At 43.9% G+C, this 22,695-nt stretch overlaps 1 protein-coding gene and 1 long non-coding RNA gene across 40 annotated transcripts; both read left to right on the top strand.

Moving 5' to 3' along the window:
* Positions 1-191: 191 nt before the first annotated feature.
* On the top strand, positions 192-2,066 carry LOC123119838 (uncharacterized). 2 transcript variants are annotated; one of them, XR_006458987.1, is made up of 3 exons: positions 192-619; positions 691-828; positions 914-2,066. It is a non-coding gene; the product is annotated as an uncharacterized lncRNA (long non-coding RNA). The 2 variants fall into 2 exon arrangements; XR_006458988.1 differs by having other exon boundaries at positions 192-828; positions 914-1,171; positions 1,445-2,066.
* Positions 2,067-2,158: 92 nt separating this feature from the next.
* On the top strand, positions 2,159-13,112 carry LOC123119837 (uncharacterized). 38 transcript variants are annotated; one of them, XR_006458985.1, is made up of 9 exons: positions 2,165-3,183; positions 5,634-7,431; positions 7,866-8,043; positions 8,152-8,454; positions 8,537-8,577; positions 8,786-8,848; positions 10,012-10,098; positions 11,285-11,356; positions 12,679-13,112. XR_006458985.1 is itself a non-coding variant. In XM_044539783.1 (7 exons), exons 1-5 carry the CDS (start codon positions 2,559-2,561, stop codon positions 8,024-8,026), a joined length of 669 nt encoding a protein of 222 aa, XP_044395718.1. In that variant the 5' UTR covers positions 2,165-2,558; the 3' UTR covers positions 8,027-8,043; positions 8,152-8,848; positions 10,012-10,098. The 38 variants fall into 38 exon arrangements, 2 of the variants coding, with proteins under 2 accessions (XP_044395718.1, XP_044395719.1); XR_006458969.1 differs by lacking the exon at positions 12,679-13,112 and adding an exon at positions 9,829-9,908 and having other exon boundaries at positions 2,165-2,377; positions 2,461-2,597; positions 2,726-3,183; positions 8,152-8,848; positions 11,285-11,644; XR_006458970.1 differs by lacking the exon at positions 12,679-13,112 and adding an exon at positions 9,829-9,908 and having other exon boundaries at positions 2,165-2,597; positions 2,726-2,825; positions 3,095-3,183; positions 8,152-8,848; positions 11,285-11,644.
* The last annotated feature ends 9,583 nt before the right edge of the window (positions 13,113-22,695 follow it).

The following is a 22,695-nucleotide window of genomic DNA, read 5'->3' as shown; positions in this document are numbered from 1 at the left end:
AAACACAACCATCGAAGTCACGCCCTGACGTATCATAATGAGAAAATTTCTTATATTGTTTCCCTGTCTCTACTCCTAATCGGCAGTCTGTACATCGTCGTTCGTTTGTTCGTACCCCCGGTAGATCGGCTCTTCCACCGATTTTTCTCCCTTCCCACCGGTTTTTTCTTCTCCCACCTTTTCTTGTTTTTATTTTTTTTCTTATCATCATTAGTCGGGTGCCTCTCTCACCTCTCCCCCGCACGAGCGAACAGACCCAGCCGCCGCCGACGGCTCCGCCCTCTCCCTCGATCTCCGTCGTGCGTTGTTGCTACACCCCTGACGCTGGATCCGTGGAGGAGAGGGAGGAAACGCCGTTGTCTCCTGCCGTTGCCGCCGCCCGACGGAACGCCTCCGCTTCGCCCATCTTCCTGGCGGCCACCATCTTCTGGATTGCGCCACTTCCATGCTCCCTCCAACGCTGTCTTCCAGCCCACTACGCCGCCGCCGTCCAACATGATGCCTCCACTCCGTCCTATCTTATAGGCGACTGCCCTAATCACCGGGGCGTCATCCATTTGCCATCAGCCCAATGCTTCAGGGACTCCTCGTACCGAAGGCCTGCAAATACCGAACGACAGTAAGTCTACGGTACGTCTGTGATTGACTCCTCGTACCTGTACGATCCCCGATCGTCTGATCGTTCTCCAGACTAAACGTCGAACTCGAACGGTGATGCGGGCGTCCGATAAGCAGAAGCAGCATTAGGCAGAGACATGCCTGGCTGTGTGCAGCAGCCGGCAAGAGGACACAGGGGCATCGGCATGCGCACCACACAAGCTGGTGAAGGTAGGAGCATCACTGGCTGGCATGTATACTTTATCTCTTATAGTTCAATTATTATTCAGAGTGTGGTTTTGCTTGTGCTTTCCAGATTCTTACAATTCAGAATCGTTATACTGAACTGGTTAATGGGTTCGCTCCAACAGATGAATAAACCTATGAGAAGGTGTGCTAATTTATTTTTTGTGATTTAGTACTATATTGGCATGCTATATTTTGTTTGTGCAGAAAAATTGTATCAATTGGACCACTCGGTTTAAAATCTTGGCTACGCCACTCGCGTCTGGTCCTCTTGACATGCCGGCCTTGATAAGTACACGGATACCACACCGAGGCCAAAGTTCACAAGGTATGCAACAGCTGCACTCGATAATAAAAAGCATAAGATGAATTTTATGTTAGGTACGGACACATCCAACTTTTACCAAGCATAGTCCGTGTTAAGCGAAGTACATTATCTCGCGGCTGTGTGATGTGCAGATATAGGAATTAGACCTTTCTTCACAGGAGCTGTATTCATTATTTATCAAGTAAACCGTATTTTATAGCAGATCAAATAGGCCTTTCCTAGCAATTCTATTCATAAAGATGTTTGATGTCTTGCTTGATACTCGTGTTGCAGTTTGTGAGGAACTACGAAAATTCTTTACTCTTTATACACAATTTTTTTCCACATATCCATTGGCCAAAGAAGTGCCCATGAAGATCAGGTATATTATAGTGTCTGCAGATCTCAGAATACCATACTTTTTAGTGCTCTTTTTATTCTGCTGAAATTTTTTTGGCTCCCGTGTCACCCTTTAAAGGAAGGTTTTCGTGACTATGGACCAGACATGTTAGTTTACCAGAGAGGTAAGCAAATTTTGTATCTGCATGGGCGTAATGCTGCATTGATCATGAGTTCAACAGCTAAAATTGGGAATTTGATTCGTTTAACATATATACTGACCAAATGGTTTGTCGAAGCTTTCAAAACATATACTTACAGGATATCTTCATCCATGATACAGGTTCTAGAACAGACCCGACAAGTGGGGTAAAAGTGTACAACTAGTTTTGTCAAAGATGCTACTTGCTTCCACTGTTTTGGACATGAAGTAGTTGAACTGGGAATTGGATCGGGTTCATGGAACTTTTTCTCTTGAGTGCAGTACGTCCCAACGGCTTGTCCAGATGACCCAGAAGAATTAAAATGTGTGCTGCAGTACCTGAAACCTATGGGCGGCTCCCCATTTATGTCCAAGAGAATGGCAAGTCGATCTACTTTCTGGCCACACTGATCTCCAAATTTTTAATCAATTTTCATCTAAAATTAATCGATTCGGTAAAATTTACAGCAGTTTGGCCATGGTTCTGCACATACCTATGGGGGCTTCCAGTCTATTATGATTGATGTGGCATGCATCTCACTTCAGGCAAGGCATCTGCGAATGACACTGATAGTGTGGAATACATGAATGCCTACATAGGGAGCACACTGGATGCATTAAGGTCAGTCGTTCAACAAATCCCACCAAGAATTTTCGTGAAACCTTCAGATATTAATCCCTCTTTGGTAAGTTACTTACATGCCATGCGAGACTCAGTGAACCGCTGACTACAAGTGTTTATGTTTGCTCAAATTGATGTGTCAAACAGAACGGAACTCTTAATTAGTCGAGGAACAAAGTTGTGGTCTCTCTAATTGTGAAGATGTTATCTGTCAGATTAAGTGAACCTCCCCTACCAAAACTGAGATGCATAGATCTCCACTACAGGGTCTTGATATTCTTGAAGTAAGGCATTCACTGAACTTCTGTTTTTCATCCTTATATCTGCAGTAAAAAATTAGCAGTTCTAGGTAGGGGAGGTTATTTGCATTGGTTCCCTTTCTGTACGGTGTTCTTCCATCCATTTCCGATAGATTGGAGACGAGCAGTTTCCTGCAAGCCTCGAGTATGATGACAAGTACGACCTCGAGATGGTCTGCGCGATACATCTCTGTTTCTCGCACTACCACTCCAGTGAGTCCACTCATGATCCTGTTCCACTCATGATCCAATTTGGAAGTACTGATTACTATCATGCAGTTATACTTTGAAAACTAGAATGAGAAAACAACATGAACTTGCTGCTCCTTTCCCCAATCACACACTTAAATGTTGCAAAGTGTATAGGTTTTCAATAAGCTACTGAACCATCCGTACAGAGACTCCAAATAGTCAGTTTTTTTTTTTTTTTTGCGTCGTGGCGCTTGGGCACTGGGCTGACAAGGGCGTCGCAGAGGTTTCAGGGGAGGACATGCTCGAGTTTGTCAAGCAAAAGCTTGGCATCAGGGTCGGTGCCGGTACCGGCCGGAGCTCGGTGAAGCGCAGGCCTGAGGTTAGGCTGCGGAAAAGCTACTAAATCAAAGTAGTTATTGAATTGTTTTCTAAAAATTTTTGGTTGTTTTCTTAATGTTGTTTACTACTTTGATTGTTTTCTTAATATTGTTTACTAATATGTCTCCTCTGTGTGTGTGAGAGAAATTTCTCTGATCCAATAAAAAATTATAGGCGGACGTTGTTAAGACAAGCACATTATAAAATATAACATAAATACACGGGTAAGTGTTTGAATTTAAAGTATGTGTGGGTGGTCGGATTAGGAAGGCAGTGGTAGTGGGTGGAGAAGGAGGAAGAAGAGCAGGAATATTAAGCTTACCGATCAATGCATTTCTTCTGGTGAGCTCTTCAGTTCAGTGTTGTGAAGGTGGAGCTTGCCATATCTCGTTGAAAATTTGTAATTTTGGCAAGCATGGAACGACATCCTAAAGCAGTTGTATATCGATTGATTGCAAGGACAAGCTGCCTGAAAATTTTCTTCCTGATTAGCAAGGTAGTTGTCGTAATACTATACAAACAGTTAGTATTTTGCAAGTGCCGCCATACCATCGTTTGCTTTTGAATATTGCACTTTGGTTGCATCTTTGCAATTAAAAGTGACACATGGGTTTCTAGGCTGTCTAAACCTTCTGCTACGGCCTCCCTTACGGATGATGGTATAAACTTGTTTCAAGATGGATGCACTCATACTTTGGAGGACAGGCCACTGCTGCAGTGTCTGATCATGTGTGGGTTATGAATCTTGTTCTTGCTAAAAAACGTTGTTACTTGGGAGTAGTAAATGATAGGGCCTAATTGGTGTTTATCATGACAGGCAAATATGGATAATTAATTTTCTTATCTTATACAAATTACACACAATGTCATTCCTTGCTTGCTCATGTGCATATTATTTCTTCCGTTGAATATGGATTACTAGGGGTAATTGCAACGCTCCTTCTAAATTACAAACTGGATACCATGTCCAACATAAGATCTCGTGTTCATCTTATTTACTAGCTGCTTGCTTGCGGTTACATTGCAAAACTAGAAAATTCAAATTGATAGGTTGCCCATCCACCCTTTTTCAAGCTATTTACATATTTTTCACTTGTCAGCAAGTTCGCATATGATGGTGGGAATTTAACATAAGGACACAGAAAAGATGCACTTCGAATGTGAAAGAAACTAAGCATACAGATAACAAATTAGCAGTTGTCTATCAGTAAGCAAGAAATGGAAGCATCCTTCTAAATAACATAAGGAATGTGCATCCTTCTAAATAACATAAGGAATGTGCGAGTTGAATGTTGTGGCGTCGAGGGGAGGCTGAGAAGTCATGGTTGGGAGAGGTAGCGGCGATGACACCGTGATGAGGAGAGTGGTCCAGCAGAATCTAAACTCCTAAGGGAGCAGTTGGTAGTCTCGCTTCCAGGTTTTTTTTAGTCCCACCTCCCACGGTTAATTTTGGTACCTCCTCCCACCTCCCGCTACCCAGCGATCCCCCCCTCCTCCCTCGAGACCGACAAAAAAAACAGCATGCTACCACGAGGCCCATTGTGAAACACTACGGTTCAGCGACAGAAAATCGTCCTAAAAAAATCTACGATGGTTAACCTACGAAAATTAACCAGACCCTCGCACGCACGAGCGATTCCCTCCGTCCACGCCGCTTACGATCCAGGAAGGCAGTAGGGGCGTGCGAGGGGAATACGCCCCAGCCGCCATAGTGGAGCCCTATACCGCCGCCGAGATCCGACAGGAGCCGCCGCCGCCGAGGTTCAAGAGGAACCGGCCACCACGACCTCCCTCCCTAGCCGACCGCCACCCACCTCCCCGGGCAGCCATGTACAGAGGGGCGGCGACCACGTGCCTGGCATAGGTGGGTCTCGGCCTCCCTCCTCCCTTCGTCCAAGGCTAGGAACTTCCCTCCCCTACCCGATCTCCTCCCTTCATCCAAGGCCACGATCTCCCCTCCCCTACCCGATCTCCTCCCTTCATCCAAGGCCATGATCTCCCCTCCCCTACCCGATCTGACGGAGAGAGGGCCAGGCCTTGCCACTCCGGTGTTCGATGTGGCCAGATCTGGCCGGGGGACTCGCCGCAGAGCCTCCATGTCGGCGGAACAGCAGCAGCCCGACAGAAGGTGGGTGCCCAATCTCGCATTTTGTGGTGATTTTTCTATAGTTAGATTAGCACAGGGAGGGAGCAGTGCAGTGCGGATTAGAAGAACGGACATCAAACTCTCTGTTAGATTAGTTCATATTATACTGCCACTATCATAGTTCATATCATAATGTTGATGCCTCTTTAGATCCAGTGCTTAAATAAGATTAGGAGGAAGGGCATCACACTCTCCGAGAGCAAACAAGATACCACATACCCATCCTGTACTATCACTATGTTGTATTAACAAATCCGTGTTATGTTGTATTAACAAATCTGTCTTTCTTTTTTCATATTATGTAGGATTCAGATTTATGGCAGGGACACAATCAAATTTATACCATACGTTGTGATGATACAAGGAAAGTAAACATAGATGCATATTTTGTTCAACGTTACGATACAAGGGAGAGTTGGCCTACGTCGCCAACTGATCTGCGGCAGCGTGGAAGGAGAGTTCAAAAGCAGCAGGAGCGGCTGTTCTACTGCTGGTCGGAGGGAGAGCTTGGCAAGGGAGACAGAGGGAGCTCTACAACCACGATCTTGGCATACAACCCGATGGCATCATGTCCACGTAAGCTTCTTCCATGTTCCAATTATTGCACTTGTTGGTCTTTTGCTGTCATAGCTTACGAAATCTTAGATGTTGCTGACAAAAGACCGAGATACAATATTTTGATTGCAGACTATATATTTTTCGGTAATATGTAAAGCCTAAGTGAGAGACACAATGTCTTGATTGTAGTCTTGCAGACTCCATATTTTTCAGCAAGTACGTTCGCAAAAAAAATTGATCTCAGCAGGTTGGTGTTCATGTACACGTTGCCATTTGAGAATATACTGTGTATTACTCAAATCTCAAAACAAATGGCCCATTCTGACCAGACCATAACTATTCCAAAGCATTGATAGGCTTTTTTAAACATCAAGATATCTGAATATTTATCTTAGCAGTGTCCAAAAACCAAATGGTTATGTTTGTTCAGATTTTCCTCATTTTTATGTTCTTTGAATTATAGTGCTTGAGGTTAATAATAAATGATTGTTGGTAACTTAACTAGCTCTTGAGAATAATGTGTGATATAGGTTGCTCCTATATGTGTCATTGACTATGTTGCTTGTGGAGAGTAATAAGGATTTATCTAGCTCATGTACATCTGAGCCTGAGACGGAGAGGACGACTGTCGTGGCTCCATTGATGATAGTGGTTGCGACGCAGAGCCGTACGAATGGACAACAAGCAAGCCAAGCACTCCCTGGGAATCGCCGTGATTCTGAAACGGGTGGCGGGTCCCTGCCTCTACCGCCCATGAAGCTGACAACGATCACGTGGTCGTCGTGCGACGGCTGCGGAGGGGGGAGGGGGGCAGGCAGGGGGAGACTTATAGGCGAGAACCTGCACGGAGGAGGAAGGAGACGCCTCAGGTGGAGATGATGACGACGACCGTGCCCCATCACTAGCGGCGGTCACGACGTGCAGCTGCAGGACTAGAGATCATACAGGTCGGGCCGTTTCTGGTAGTTGTTTGCTTTGGTGGTGCTCTTGGGTTTACGATTTCAATAAAATCCTGTTGCGAAGTGGAAGGTTAATGTTATTTCTCTGATATCATATTGTATCTTCTTGGTTCAAGTATTGAGAAAGTAACACTGCCGCATATGTATTTACTTAGTTTGCCAAGCTGGTGAAAATATATGTAATTCAGACATGATAGACAGTCAAATTTACAAGTAACTTTTATAGTCATAGGCTCATAGCTAGCTTACTCTGGTTTACTTGGTCCATGTAGAGTTGGAATCTCAGAGCTACACATTCAACCGGCTTGCTTTGAAAATCGAGTAAAACTAAAGGAATAGAGGTTTCAAATGCAACAAGAGTTTAATAGTGCTACAGATATGTGGAGCGGGCAAGAATAGTTGGTCAGCCTTTAGTAACTACTATTGATGTTACTCCAGATGCAAGTTTCTTGCATGAAGCTGACTGTTGTTTATTATTTTTCTTCATGCCATATTTCTTTGAGATCTCCAAATTATCCCAGACTTGCTTCATACTTTGGTGCCATCTGCATTACTGCATATACTATTCACTATTCAGACTGGCTCTGTAAGTGTTTTCCTTTCTGATATCCATTGTATTGTCACTGTGTATGATCTTCAGAACTAATGAACTAATGATATCTCTGTAATATATGTACGTCTGTATAGATATTTTTCTTTCAGAGCTAATGCTATCTTGTGAATTTCGCACCTGTGTTAGCTAATCCCTTGGTTGAGTTGTCTTTCCAACCGAAAATTGTACTGGAGGGCTCTACAACACTTGATTCTGTTTTAGTTGCAACCAAGTATCTACTTTATTTAAGTTTGTCGATAAAGCTGATTTTCCTGATCCTGTAATCCTTGTTCTGTCAAGCCAAACATCTCATTTTATTTAAGTTTGCATGACTGTATTTTTTATTTGTCTTTTTCTAAAGTTTTATGAACACTTTTGTTTTTCTGCCGAGCACTAACAAAGAGCAAATTGTGATCTTATTTTAACAGGGAGCAAACTGCGTAGCAAGATCAATAATGAATGGTTCAAGTCATGTATTACAAGTTACAATGAGCAGGAGGTAGTCAAGTCAGTTGATGATAAGGATATTATTCGAACATTTACTGCAATGACGTCTCGGAAAGGGCATTTGCCTTGTGATTGTCTTTAGTGCGCTATTGGTATTCGGTATGTTCCATGTGACCATCTCTATTCTTCCAAGCTTTCGATTTTTAAAATATTCACATCTCACAACTAGATTTATTTTAATTACAAATCTATTTTTTTGTCTTGTAGTGCCTTCTATGATTTTGGCAACATGGCGAGCTTGCAGCAGGGGTCAGAGAAGGGCGCGTTGTGACGGACCTCCGCTCCTCTGCGGATGCCTAAGCAGCGATGAGACGCTTCACGGAATCGAGTCTATGAGTCTCTCTGCATGCGCTGCGGCGAGAGTATAAGTGCCTTGATCTGTGGCACAGCTCCTAACCCCATTCCCTTTGGTTTCGGCTTGACTCATTGTGAATTCTGATGCGTACTTTCTTTTGGTCAGGGCACCATGAGGTTGCTGCTGACTACGATTCCCAACTTCCAGGAGATAAGGTTCATCGCACTCTGTTCTCGTTGCGAAAGCTTATTGTTTTGATTTTAAAACGGTGGTAGATATGCGTTTGTAAATTTGCAGGTCGTTGTGATGGCTTTTGAATGCCCGCAATGTAATGAAAGGTAATGCAATACTCGTCGGGGTACTTTTGCACATGCAAGCGCAGTATCTTAAGTTTTGTGTGCTTGTGAACTAGGAACTACGAGGTCCAGTTTGCTGGACAGTTCCGGCCTAATAACCAAAGATGATGTGTGGCTAGAAATGACATGATGTCTCGTTTAGCATGGCTGTTGTTCTGAACTGTAACCTACACCAGAGCGTTGTGTGCAGATAATTGACGGGAAGGAGCTCCTGATGGGAAGGACATACACTGACAATCATCATGTGAAGAAGGTATACACTATGCAGCAATTCATTCACTCAGTCAAAGCTCCTCGCACAATCATGTACACATGGTTTGATATATCAATAAAGATATTATCTGCCATTTATTGCTTTATGTGCCGCGACCTACTCCAAGAATGGGCATATATTCATGATGTCGATCCCACATATATGTTCCAACGGTTAGTTCTGAACTTCTGATTAACGAATGAAATATTCAGAATATGTTTACCACCTGCCGGACCGCTGATTGATCAAAACAAAGAAAAACAATAACATAAGAAGGATTAGTGGCTAGAAACCCACTGGTCTTTCCCAAGATTCGTGGAGCGTTAATTTGGTTAGCTATGTAGTCCATTTGATTGCCAAGGAAGAATGTGTGCTTGCTCTAATTTGTTTGAATGCATACACATTTTAGTATACCAAGTAGGGGACCTGGCTGACGGGGACATGACGTCAACACCCTGCTTGCTCTAACATTTTTGGCGACGAGTTCACGAACAATCTGTATGCTTATTACTCAGCTGCCACGGAATTTATTCCAAATTGAAATGACATATCCGGAGTATTTTGATACCTTGTTTAACATAAATCGTATTTTGCCTGCACCACTAAGGTGAACTTAACCAAGGCTACAATGTAAAGAAGCACAATGTGCCAGTTACCAGTAGGTTTGTTTGAGAATATTGTTCAGCTGATGTAAACAAAAATGAAAGGTTATAGATATGGCTTCTTACATGATGGTTGGGTGGTCTACAAGTTAGGCTCGTAAGGATGGTGAGTAGCAAGGCATATCTGAACATGGACATGTTCTTCACCCTCGACGACGGCAACACCGTGAATCGCATACTTTTTAATCAAGTTCCTGATGTATATTAGGGATACAATATTCGACTTTTGTATTGTGGGTGCCATTGCTGTATGTTGACATGGCTGCGAGATTTATCAAATGGTCCAAGTTTAATCTTTACTAGAAGTAAAAAATGTAGGCTGTTACTACAGTTGAAGCGCCAAGCAAGATTCCGTAATGGGAAATCTGCAAGTTCTAAACCATCTCTGATTTGAGTAGGTAACTATTTGAAAGATAATAGGGGGAGAATCCAGTAGTTGTTTTAGTCTGTAACGCTAGCTAATCATTATACTTTAATATACTTTTTTGGTTCCTATCACAGGTCAAGCAATTGAATGATTGGAAATATGTAACTACATTACCATCTCGGACTAATCAACCATTTGAAAGACATTATGTGCTCGGGGAGGTATATTACTCTGAAACACTTGAGTTCTTAGCTCTGGCTAAGCTTAATACTATGTTACTTTACTACTGGCATTGGGCTACTAATGTGAAGTAATTGAATGCATGTAATACTTGTCTACATTGGGTAATACTTGTCTTCTATTGTATATATTCTTTATTTATCACCCTTTTCCCTGTAATGTTGTAATGCTTTAGTAATCTTATTTGTACTGGAAACTGAAGGCTGTACAGCTGCTTTAAGTGAAAAAATCTACTTACATTTCAATATTTCTGGAAGACCGAAATGTAGTGTGAATTCAGCACACAGCGGGTGCAGGAGTGACTGTGTGGTCATGTTTTTGCATTGTAACCTGAAACTCATGCCCAAACTAATATTTGCCGGTCGTTTAATGAGAAGCCTGTGAGTCCCAATGCGGGTTTTTTAAACTCTCAGGAGTATTGAGGTATAGCCAATATTTGTGTTCGCAGCAAGGAACGGGAAAACCCTTGTCAGCGGTTGATTGCCAAATCCCCCGAGTTATGCCGTCGAGTAAGCAGATAGAAAATTAACCAGGACCATTTGACCTAAAGTTAGGGAGATTGTGCCTTGAGCGCATACAACCAACAAATAACTTGAGTACGTATAGCCAAAGCAATAAGATAGTTTGGACACAGTCTGAAGATTGTGCTTGACAAGCAAAACATGTGTACATCATAGGGCCTGCTCTTTAAGCTGGGTCAACTAATGTGTGCCTTATTTCTTACTGGCCCTGCTAGATGCATCCCCGACGGTCCATTTCGCCTATTTCACATGAACATAAGCCATTAAGGATGACCTTGTCTTTGCTCGCGTCGCCGTGCAGCGAACGGCACGTGGTTGAACACACTATAATTTATGTTGCAGTTGTAGCAGCTGCTACTGGAGCCATGAATTCAAGAGAGGTTGGTGAGGATGTTTGGGTTCTCATTGTCCTTGTCCACACTGCCGATGTGGGGGTGGCACAATAGATTGGTTACTTTCCCATGTTATTTCCCTTTCCTGGATGTTTACTTTTCGTTACCACCTGGCTCATCTACCTTTCCTGATCAAAAGGCTCTTATCTCACTCAATTTGTTTGTTGTAATAACAAATCTACCATCTTCATTTATACTTTTGTTGTTTCTTAGTTTGAGTTGTGTTGTTTAACTATGGATTATTTTGGGTGCAGCAAAAACTTTTGGGCAGACACCTTGGTGGTTTTTTCGTACTATTAAGGAGGCACCATTGCAACCTGAACAAGGTTTGTGAGCACCTAGCTTAATCCTTCTGTATGGATCCTACAAGCAGAAGTCATCCACATCACGTTTTAATATTCTGGAGTATTATTTCATCCCTAGCTCCACTTGCTGCTCAAAACCTGTGCATACCATAGTTTGACAACCAGCAGACCCCTAGAATCTGTTGCATGGAGTGAGCTACCTTTTTTTTGCGGGATCATGGAGTGAGCTACCAAATAGACATGTAACAAAAACAATATTTTCTTTCATCTTGATATAAATATAATTGTGCTATTGGGTCTTTAGTGGAATAGATGTGCAAAGCAACAATTATATACCTTGTCAACGGAAGTACCTTGTTCAATATAGAATACTCTAAATTTTGAACCGTATATGATCAATCACGCTTTTCGCTGCATTTTCCGTTACGAGATCAACTATTTAAGTGATGACTCATTGAACTCAAATATGTGGTCGTGCGAGTGCCGATGGTGGTGAACATTAGTCAGATTGGGGCAGAAAATGCCGAGCACAAGCATGCGGCTTGCCCTTGATTGAGTTGTCAACACTTATGATTGGAGTGGTGTCTTCTGGTTGAATAATGCCAACATCGCATAGTGGGTTGTCTCAATTTCATGTGACCTGGAGTTGTGAAGTCTCTGATTATATGTTGATCTGATGAGGTAATAATTATAAAATATTTTCTTCTCTTTGCTGCGATATAGTTATTCTTACTGTATAAAATATGTTGAAAAGAGAAGAGTGCGTCCTAGGGTGTGTTTTTTGGGTTGGGACTGCGCGTTGAAGATAATATGGTGGGTAGACCGGACAACCATATTTCTCCCCCACATATTGGAGCATGTTGGGCGCTGGTTTGATGTTCGAACACGGCTGAACGTACGAGGAAGAAATGGGTTTCGACCTTGAAGAGTGGAGACGGCCTTAATCATTTGGTTGATTCATTAGTATACATTGTAGCCCGTAGCAACGCACGGGCGTTCTCCTAGTGATATGTGAATATGAGTGTTGTGCAAGCGGTGAGATAGTGAGAGCATGAATTGCTACTTTTAAGATAAGAAGAAAATGAGCCCTATTTGGTTTCTTAGGGAAAAGCAACTATTTGCTATGAGTGAAATGTCACATAATTTTTTATATAGTGAACAATATCACATACCCTAACAAGTCATTTATGAGAATAATTGCCAACAAGTGAATTATAGGTGAGACTACAGTTTATTAAAATTGGGGTATGACTCACTCTACTAAAAAGCAGGATGCCACTCATTCTGACTAAAAATGATCACATGCTCGCATCCGGTAGCTCACATCTGGTTTATTTTTGCAGGGTTTATTTTTGCAGGGTATGAGAGAGATGAAGATGGATTGTGTCAACATTAAAAAAGAATCCATTGACGAGGGTGTTAAGACGATGTCGGTAGAAGAGGCCAAAATTCACCGAGGTTTATACAATAATAACAGTATGAGTATATATACAATCATAACAAAAACTAAAAGGCCTGTGGCAACGCATGAGCATTTTACTAGTATCTACTGTATTCCAACTTTGCTATGTCTCAAACCCTTCAAAAGAGTCCATAGATCCATCAAAATAAGCACACAACGCAAAGGAAACAGAATATGTAAAAAACAGAACAGTTTGTAGCAATCTGAAAACTTTCGATACTTCTGTAACTTAATTTTTTTTTTAAATTTCGAAAAATTAGGACAACGTGGGCAATTTGTATATCAATCGTGTGTAAAAAATTCAGAATTTTTGTCGCTTCTGTGGCTTTCATCATAGTATCAACAATATGTTTAGTAAAAGCTTTATTTTGTTCATAAGCATGAGGTGAATTTATCATGGATTGCAACAAAGAAATACAATCAATCAAAGAGCAATTATCATAATTAAAGTCTTTGTAATCCAAAAGAGTGGGCACATCACTAGTTAAAATTTTGACCTCTTCAAACCCACTTTTATCAATTTTCTCAACAAGATTTTCACACTCCGAATTATCAGAACGCCTTCTAACTAAAGTTAACTCTTCTTCAATCCCTTTTCATCAATCTTAATTTTACTAAACAAAGAAGATCAATAGAAGAACCACCAATCATTTTAAGATCTTCAACATTTATATGAAAGCAATCACTAGAAAACGCCATTTCTAATAATTCTCTTCTGGCGCTAAGCATAGCGGTTCTTTTCTTACTTTCATCCATAGAAACATATAAAGCTTTAATTGATTCTTCTACCTTAGGCACAAAAATTTTCATCTTGAGATTTTCTATATCATGGGAAATCCTATCAATGCTTCTAGACATATCATCAATCTTACTCAACTTTTCTTCTATCATAGTATTAATTTTTTTGAGCATTGATAAATTCTTTAATATTATTCTCAAGATCAGAGGTGTTCCTATTATTATTTAGAAGGATTACCATAGGATTTACCATAATTGTTAGAGGAATTTCCCGGAAAAGGTCTAGGATTAAAATTACCTCTATAAGAATTGTTATTAAAATTGTTTCGCGAAACAAAATTTACATCTACGGCATCACTATTTTTCTCAATCAAAGTAGACAAAGGCACATCATTAAGATCAGTGGGAGAATTTATATTAGCAACCAACTTCATAAGAGCATCAACTTTTTCACTCAAAGAATTTATTTCTTCTACCGAATTGACTTTTTTACTAGTAGGAGCTCTTTCGGTATGCCATTGTGAATAATTTTCCATAATATTATCAAGCAATTTAGTAGCTTCACCCAAATTAATTTCCTTAAAAGTACCCCCCGCGGCAGAATCTAAAAGATTTCTAGAAATAAAATTCAATCCCGCATAAAATTTTGTATGGTCATCCAAAGATTTAAACCATGAGTAGGACAATTTCTTAGCATCAATTTCATTCTTTCCCAAGATTGCACAACATGTTCATGCTCAAGTTGCTTAAAATTCAAGATTTGTGTCCTAAGGGAAATGATTTTCACGTGTGGACAATACATAGTAATAAAAGCATCCTTGCACTTATCCCAAGAAATCGATACTATTGCGAGGCAAAGAAGAAAACCAAATTTTTGCATGATCTCACAAAGAAAACGGAAACAATTTCAACTTCACAATATCATTGTCCACATCTTTTTCCTTTTGCATATCGCATAATTTCACGAATGTGTTAAGATGGGACACGACATCCTTATTAGGAGTACCGGAAAATTGATCTTTCATAACGAGATTCAACAAAGTGGCATAATATCACAAGACTCTGCACTAGTGGCGGGTGGAGCAATCGGAGTGCTAATAAAATCATGTTGTTGGTATTGGAGAAATCACACAATTTTGGTGTTCTCTTGAGTCATTGTGACTACGCAACAAGATTGCACTAAAAAACAGACCTGACGAGAAAAAACGATGAACGAAAAAGAGGGCGAATAAAACGGCAAATTTTTGTTAAGTGGGGGAGAGGAAAACGAGAGGCAAATGGAAAATAATGTAAATTGCAAGGAGGCGAGATTTGTGATTAGGAACCTGATAGATGTTGATGATGTCTCCCTGGCAACGGCGCCAGAAATTCCTTTTGATGCGGCTTGAACTACGTCGGTATTTCCCCAAAGAGGAAGGGATAATGGAGCACAACTACGGTAGGTATTTCCCTCAGTGACGAGACCAAGGTTATCGAGCCAGTAGGAGAACCACGCAACACCACGTAAACGGCTCCTGCACACAAAGAACAAGTACTTGCAACCCGACATAAGAGAGGGGTTGTCAATCCCTCATGGGTAAAAAGATAGGTAAAATTGTAGTAGATTGGATAAATAGATCTCGCGGGAACGCGGGATAAAATAAATAACAATAAATTGCAGCAAGGTATTTTTGTGTTTTTGCATTAATAGATCTGAAAATAAAAGCAAATAAAATTAGATCACGAAGGCAAATATAATAAAGAAGAGACCCAGGGGCCTTAGATTTCACTAGTGGTTTCTCTCGAGAAAAATATTATACGGCGAGTAAACAAATTACTGTTGGGAAATTGGTAGAACTTCAAATAATCATGATGATATCCAGGCAATGATCATTATATAGGCATCACGTCCAAGATTAGTAGACCGACTCTTGTCTGCATCTACTACTATTACTATTACTCCACATGTCGACCGCTATCCAGTATGTATCTAGTGTATTAAATTCATGGAGAAACGGAGTAATGCAATAAAAATGATGACATGATGTAGACAAGATCTATTTATGTAGAAATAGACCCAATCTTGTTATCCTTAATAGCAACGATACATACGTGTCGGTTCCCCTTCTGTGACTGGGATCAAGCACCGTAAGACCGAACCCATCACAAAACACCTCTTCCCATGGCAAGAAAAATTGATCTAGTTGGCCTAACTAAACCAAAGATTCGAAGAAGAAATACGAGGCTATAAGTAATCATGCATATAAGAGATCAAAAGGCTCAAATAACTTTCATGGATAAAAACATAGATCTGATCATAAACTCAAAGTTCATGGGATCCCAACACACACACCGCAAAAATGAGTTACATCAAATAGATCTCCAAGAGACCATTGTATTGAGAATCAAAAGAGAGAGAGAGAGAGGAAGCCATCTAGCTACTAACTATGAACCCGTAGGTCTACAATGAACTACTCATGCATCATCGGAGAGGCACCAATGAGGATGATGAACCCCTCCGTGATGGTGTCTAGATTGGATTTGTGGTTTCTGGAACTTACGGCGGCTGGAATTGATTTTCATCGACTCCCTTAGGGTTTCTGGAATATTGGGGTATTTATAGAGCAAAGAGGTGGTGCGGGAGGCTACCGAGGTGGGCACAACCCACCTGGGCGCGCCTGGGCCCCCAGGCCCACCCTGGTGGGTTGTGCTCCCCTCGGAGCCCCCCTCTGGTACTTCTTTGGACTAACAGGCACTACTGCAGGTTGCTGCTAACGCGACACTACGTTCAGAGACCCTTCGACGAAACCGTGTGCGATGCATTAGTCGCAAACGGTGGTGTAAAAAACCCGGTTAAAAAGGTGCAAAACGTTTGCGATGGAGGATGCATCAAACACAGTTCAGATTTTAGTTGCGTGTGCGATGCTGGGCATACGGTTCAGTTCAATTAACTATTTGCAATGTGGCAGAACAAAAGAAATGGGCAGCTAGATGAAGGCGTGTGCGATATACGGCTTACGGTTCACTCGGATGAACTGTTTGTGATTAGGCAACACAAAAAAAAACGGTCAGCCAGATCAAGGTGTGTGCGATATACAGCATGCGGTTCACTCGGATGAACTGTTTTGCGTTGAGACAAGAGAACATAAACGGTTCAATATATCAAGATGTGTGTGATACGCGGCAAACAAGTCTGTAATCAGAAATGTGTGCGAAGACCGATATAACACAGACGATTGCTTCTAATAAGACGTATGTGATATGCTCTGTCTACACAACATCTATTGGCCATTGGGCGACGGGTGGTCATCCGGGTACGCCATAAGGATGCGAAGTGGGCATCCTATATCAGCAAGGACTAGGTGTTCCACCAATAGCTCATCCAAGAGAACTCTCAAGTTAACTGTGCTCAGGCTGGAGTAGGCATGAGATGGATGACCGGATGGGAAGTTGTCTTGATGTTAATCCCACTGATGGGATGTATCTTAAAGGTCCATTAAGGACATTTATGACACATCCCATCAGTGGAATTAACCTCAAGGTCCTTGTTTTGTTTTTGTTTTGTTTTTTTAACACATGTTAAAGGAGGTCTACCGCATTACTTTTTAACAATGTGTGATTGAGGGCATACGCTTCAGAAGGATTAACTATTTGCGATTAGGCAACAGAACAGAAATGCCACATACGTGGCCGAGAAAGCGTTCCCACGTTACGCCGTCCGGGTATAGTGTCGCACTTAGAAATTATAGAACTATCAATAAATTTTGAGCCTGCGTCCCGTCACATTCCAAATTGCAAACCTGTTCACACCGATCAAAACCTAAACGGTTTCCCACTTAGGAGCATATTAGTACTCAGTTATAAATACTACTACTCCAAGATGACTGCACATTCCTCCTCAACTCCTCATCCACAAAAACAAACAAGTCATTCATCATCGTTCCCCTGCGTCTGCCATGGCCAGCGTGAGTTCTGGGTCGAGAGATTGCCACCAAGGAGAGGCGAGCATGGAAGCGGAAGCACGAGAGATGTCCCGCCTCGTTGCGAAAGCAGCCGACATGTCCCGCCACGCCGTCGATGCAGCAGACTGGTCCGGCCGCGCCGCGGAAGCAGAAGAGATGTCCCGCAGTGCCGCGAATGCAGCAGAGATATCCTCCCGCGCCGCGGCTGAGGGAGTCCTGGACTAAGGGGTCCTCGGGCGTCCGGCCTGTTATCTATGGGCCGGACTGATGGGCTGTGAAGATGCGAAGGCCGAAGACTGTACCCGTGTCCGGATTGGACTCTCCTTGGCGTGGAAGGCAAGCTTGGCGACCAACTATGAGGATTCCTTCTTATGTAACCAACTCTATGTAACCCTAGATCCCCCCGGTGTCTATATAAGCCGGAGGGTGTAGTCCGGAAAGGATATACTCATTACCATAGTCATACAGGCTAGACTTCTAGGGTTTAGCCATTACGATCTCGTGGTAGATCAACTCTTGTAACACTCATATTCATCAAGATCAATCAAGCAGGAAGTAGGGTATTACCTCCATAGAGAGGGCCCGAACCTGGGTAAACATCGTGTCCCCTGTCTCCTGTAACCATCGACCCTAGACGCACAGTTCGGGACCCCCTACCCGAGATCCGCCGGTTTTGACACCGACATTGGTGCTTTCATTGAGAGTTCCACTGTGCCGTCGACGAAAGGTTCGATGGCCCCTTCGATCGTCTATAATGACGCTGTCCAAGGAGAAACCTTCCTCCCCGGACAGATTTTCGTATTCGGCGGCTTCGTACTGCGGGCCAACTCACTTGGCCATCTGGAGCAGATCGATAGCTACACCCCTGGCCAGCAGGTCAGATTTAGAAGCGTGAACTACGTTGCGGACATCCGTGGAGACTTGATCTTCAATGGATTCAAGACCGCGACGATCGCTCCCCCTCGCTCCGACGAACATGACTTAAATCTGCCGTCGGACCAGATTCAGGAGATGGTTTCTGTAACTGCTACGGCCTTAGATCCGGAGCAGATTGCACCATCCGAACCCGCAGAGTCCGCGATGTTGGAGCCGCACATAGACTCAACACCTGGGAATGTCCGCGTCAACGGAATTCCAGACTCGTCTCCGGCTATAAGTTCCGAACCATGCACGCCTACGGGCGCAGAGCTGGATCGGTTATCAATCTTCGAGTTCAGCGCCGCAGATATCTTCCAACACTCGCCCTTGGGCGACGTTCTAAATTCATTAAAAAACCTGTCCTTGGCGGGGGGACTCACAGCCGAACTATGTCCGGTTCGGGCTAGAGGCTGATAACGGAGAATTCCGCTTCCCACCCGCCACCCACTTCATAGCCACTGCCGAGGACTTAACCGTCATGCTAGATTATGGCTCCGAAGACATCGACGGTATAAACGACGATGCCGATAAGGAGCAAGGCCAAGACCCGCCATTCACGAGACGCGGAACGGCCGCCTCTTCGTACGACGTGTACATGGTTGATACACCTAAAAAAGCTAGCGATGATGACAAAGAAGATCCAGTCGAGAATAAACCTCCTGAGACACAGTCTAAGTACCGGCGCCCTAAACACCGCTCTAAGTCACATCGCAGCAACGCTGGCACCGGAGAAAATAGTACTCCGGACGACGCCGAAAACAATGAAGACCCTGTTGGAGCAAGATCCGAACAGGAAGAACAGGAAAACGGGCAAGCCAGCCCCGATGAACAGGCCCTGCCCAGCGACAATTTGGAGGACGACAACTACCTTCCGCTCTCCGAAGATGAGGTAAGCCTCGGCGACGAAGACTTCATCGTACCCGAAGAGCCCCTCGAGCAGGAGCGCTTCAAGCGCAGGCTAATAGATACTGCAAGGAGCCTGAAAAAGAAGCAGCAACACCTTCAAGCTGACCGAGACCTACTCAACGATAGATGGACCAAAGTCCTGGCCGCCGAAGAATACGGCCTTAGTGGCCTAGCCAAAAGCTACCCGAAGCATAGATTGCTGCATCAGTTCGATGACGAGGCATTGGAGCCCGTACCATCATCACACAATGCGGCAGGTCGCCGACAACTCTGTCCGGATAAAGAGGCAACTCAAGCCGAACACCAGACCGCCCCACCTCGCCATAAAGGCAAGAATAACACAGCTCACGATTGTCCAGATGACCTGCAGCGGGACTTGGACAGTAGAGCAGGACACGCAAGAACGATCTACGGACCGCGAAGGCATGCCTCGACACGCGACGATGGCTACCTATTCAGACGTGACAAACCTAGCCACGTCCGAGCTGAAAACCGCAAATGGACTCCTTCAGAGTTACGTCACAGTGTGGCCCAACATAGAGGCGCCGCACACCCGCTTTGCTTCACCGATGAAGTAATGGATCATGAATTCCCCGAAGGATCCAAACCCGTCAATATTGAATCATACGACGAAACAACTGATCCCGCGGTATGGATAGAAGATTTTATCCTCCACATCCATATGGCCCGTGGAGACGACCTCCTCGCCATTAAATACCTCCCACTAAAGCTAAAAGGGCCAGCTCGGCACTGGTTAAACAGCCTGCCTGAAAATTCCATAGGCAGCTGGGAAGACTTGGAAGAAGCCTTCCTTAACAACTTCCAAGGAACATATGTCCGGCCACCGGATGCCGATGACCTAAGTCATATTGTCCAGCAGCCCGGAGAGTCAGCAAGGAAGCTCTGGACTCGGTTCTTAGTAAAAAAGAACCAAATCATCGACTGTCCGGACGCGGAAGCCCTTGCGGCCTTCAGACACCGCGTCCGAGACGAATGGCTTGCACGCCACCTCGGTCAAGAAGGACCTAAATCCATGACAGCCCTTACTGCTCTAATGACTCGCTTTTGCGCGGGAGAAGACAGCTGGCTCGCTCGTAGAAGCAACAGTGCCAGTGACCTGGGCACTTCCAAAATCCGAGACGACAACGGCAAGCCACGGCGAAGCAAACACAACAGTCGCAATGATAGCGAAAAATCACGCGACACAGCGGTCAACGCCGGATTCAGCAATCCCAAGCCCGGTGAACGGAAGAAGCCATTCAAGGCGAACCGAGACGAACCATCCAACCTAGACAGGATATTGGACTGACCCTACCAGATTCACGGCCACCCCGATAAACCAACTAATCATACCAACAGAAACTGCTGGGTCTTTAAGCAAGCCGGCAAGCTCAATGCCGAACACAAGGGAAGGAGGCCGCCAGGCGACAGGGACGATGGAAAGGTTCACCAACGAAATACCGGGGGTCAGAAGCAATTTCCACCTGAGGATCGACAACTCCCGGAGCGGAAATAGCAGTCCGGCTTTCGCCGCTCACCTCGTACACCTGCAAAACTTGTACCGCGCATACATCACTACGCACTCAAGATACCATGGGCATTGGCGGAAGCACACTACGGACGAGCCTGCAAGCATTCCCGTAACATATTTTATCTATTTTCTTTCTATTTTTCCCTCACTATCTCTGAAAAACAGGTGACGAACAGGACAAACATCTAAAACTGACTCTATCGGAGTTCGGATCTGTACACTCACCTAAGGGGTACTTCCATCAAGGATTCCCCTCGCCGAGGACAGGCGGCTCAGAAGTGCGACAGGAGGTCCAAAATAACTTTTTGTAGACCACACTCTTTATTTCGAGCCTGTACTATGCCTCTTCCTCCGCCTTCGACCCCGAGCATGTCAAATAGCCGGGGTTGTGGTCTAAATATATATATATATAAAGTAATCATTGGCACACCACTCTAGTCCCAGTAAAAAGTATCCGAATTAATTATCCATGTCGTTTCGCCAATGAATATGGCCCCCATGGTTGTTTCACAGATATACCTTGGCATAACCCGCCAGGGGCTCGGTATGGGAACAAATGAGTTGCCAACAAAAGTCCGAACAACTCTATAGCATACTTCGGCGTCGCAAGTTTGGCCTTATATGCATCAGCTCCGAATCATTGTCTTGGGTCAATAGTTGGGTTGGCCAGCTCCTGTGCTTGCTACCCTACGTTCCGCTCCATCGGTTAGGGTAGTAAAGGGAGAACTACTGCGATTGTGCTTCCGGTTCATCCGGTCAAGTACCTCAGTAGAGAAAGCCGAAAACTGATTGTCATGATGCGGCGAGAGCTGGTCAACCACTTGACGACTTATTGGAATCTTTAGCGATTCTCCATGTCACACGAGGGATCTTTTTCAGATCAAATATGTAAGGCACCATATTATAATACGCTGCATACATACCAAGGGCTATGTCGTAGTCCCACCATAAAACTCCTATGGCTAAGTGAAAGTGTTAACGCCCTATAGTCCGATTGCCTAGCTCACCGCATTATAACCTCCTTCATGGACCAAGACGTTGGATAAAGAGTGATTAAATGCTTTTCCGAACACCCCCGTACTTCCTACGAGGGGGCTGAAGCCGATGACTGGAAAACTTTCAGATTATATTAAAACGGTCGCACAGGAGGAATACAAGCTTTCAAGCAAAACATAAAAATAGATTAACTATAAAATTGTCTTTTACAATTATCATACACCTCACTCAAACATTATGTCTTTCGAGCATTGACCCTCTATTAAGCGGGCGGCCTCTAGGACGTCTTCAAAATAATGCTCCGGTTCAGGACGGTCCTTGCCCTTGGGTGGACTCTTAGCCGCGACATCGATGGCCTTCATCTTTCCCCAGAATGTCTTGACTCGGGCAAAGGCCATCCGTGCACCTTCAATGCACGCCGACCGCTTCATAGCATCGAGTCGCGGCACCATGTCAACAAGTCTTTGCACCAAACCAAAGTAGCTATCCGGAATAGGCTCAGTTGGCCACAACCGGATTATGACATCCTTCATGGCACCGCTGGATATCCTATGAAGTTCGGCCAATTGGGACATCTGTTCATTCAGCGCCAAACTGTGACCAGAAAAGCTTCTCCGTTGCGCACCCCTCTCGCGTTTGGTTATACTGCGCCGCATCAGAAGAACTCTTCGGCAAGTCCAAAAACTCATCCGGAGAACTCCACACTCGGTCAAGCTGAGCATAGTTCGGATCCCCGAACTTAGTTTGTAGCAGAAAGGGCTTACCAGCCGCAATCTTCTTAGCTTGCCGGATCTCCTCACGGGCTGCTCTGGATTCCGATCGCGCTTCCCTCGCCTCTTGTAAGGCCTTGTACAGTTCAGCCGTTTTG

The sequence above is a fragment of the Triticum aestivum genome, chromosome 5D, assembly GCF_018294505.1.
Source record: "Triticum aestivum cultivar Chinese Spring chromosome 5D, IWGSC CS RefSeq v2.1, whole genome shotgun sequence".
In the NCBI taxonomy this organism is placed as follows: domain Eukaryota; kingdom Viridiplantae; phylum Streptophyta; class Magnoliopsida; order Poales; family Poaceae; genus Triticum; species Triticum aestivum.
This window is presented reverse-complemented; position numbering and strand designations above follow the sequence as displayed.

Coding starts and splice junctions, on each gene's coding strand:
- LOC123119837 (XM_044539783.1), top strand. CDS start 2,559: ATGCATAGATCTCCACTACAGGGTCTTGATATTCTTGAA. Junction 2,826..3,085: donor TTTCTCGCACTACCACTCCA/GTGAGTCCACTC, acceptor AGGGCGTCGCAG/AGGTTTCAGGGGAGGACATG. Junction 5,905..7,865: donor CCCGATGGCATCATGTCCAC/GTAAGCTTCTTC, acceptor TTATTTTAACAG/GGAGCAAACTGCGTAGCAAG.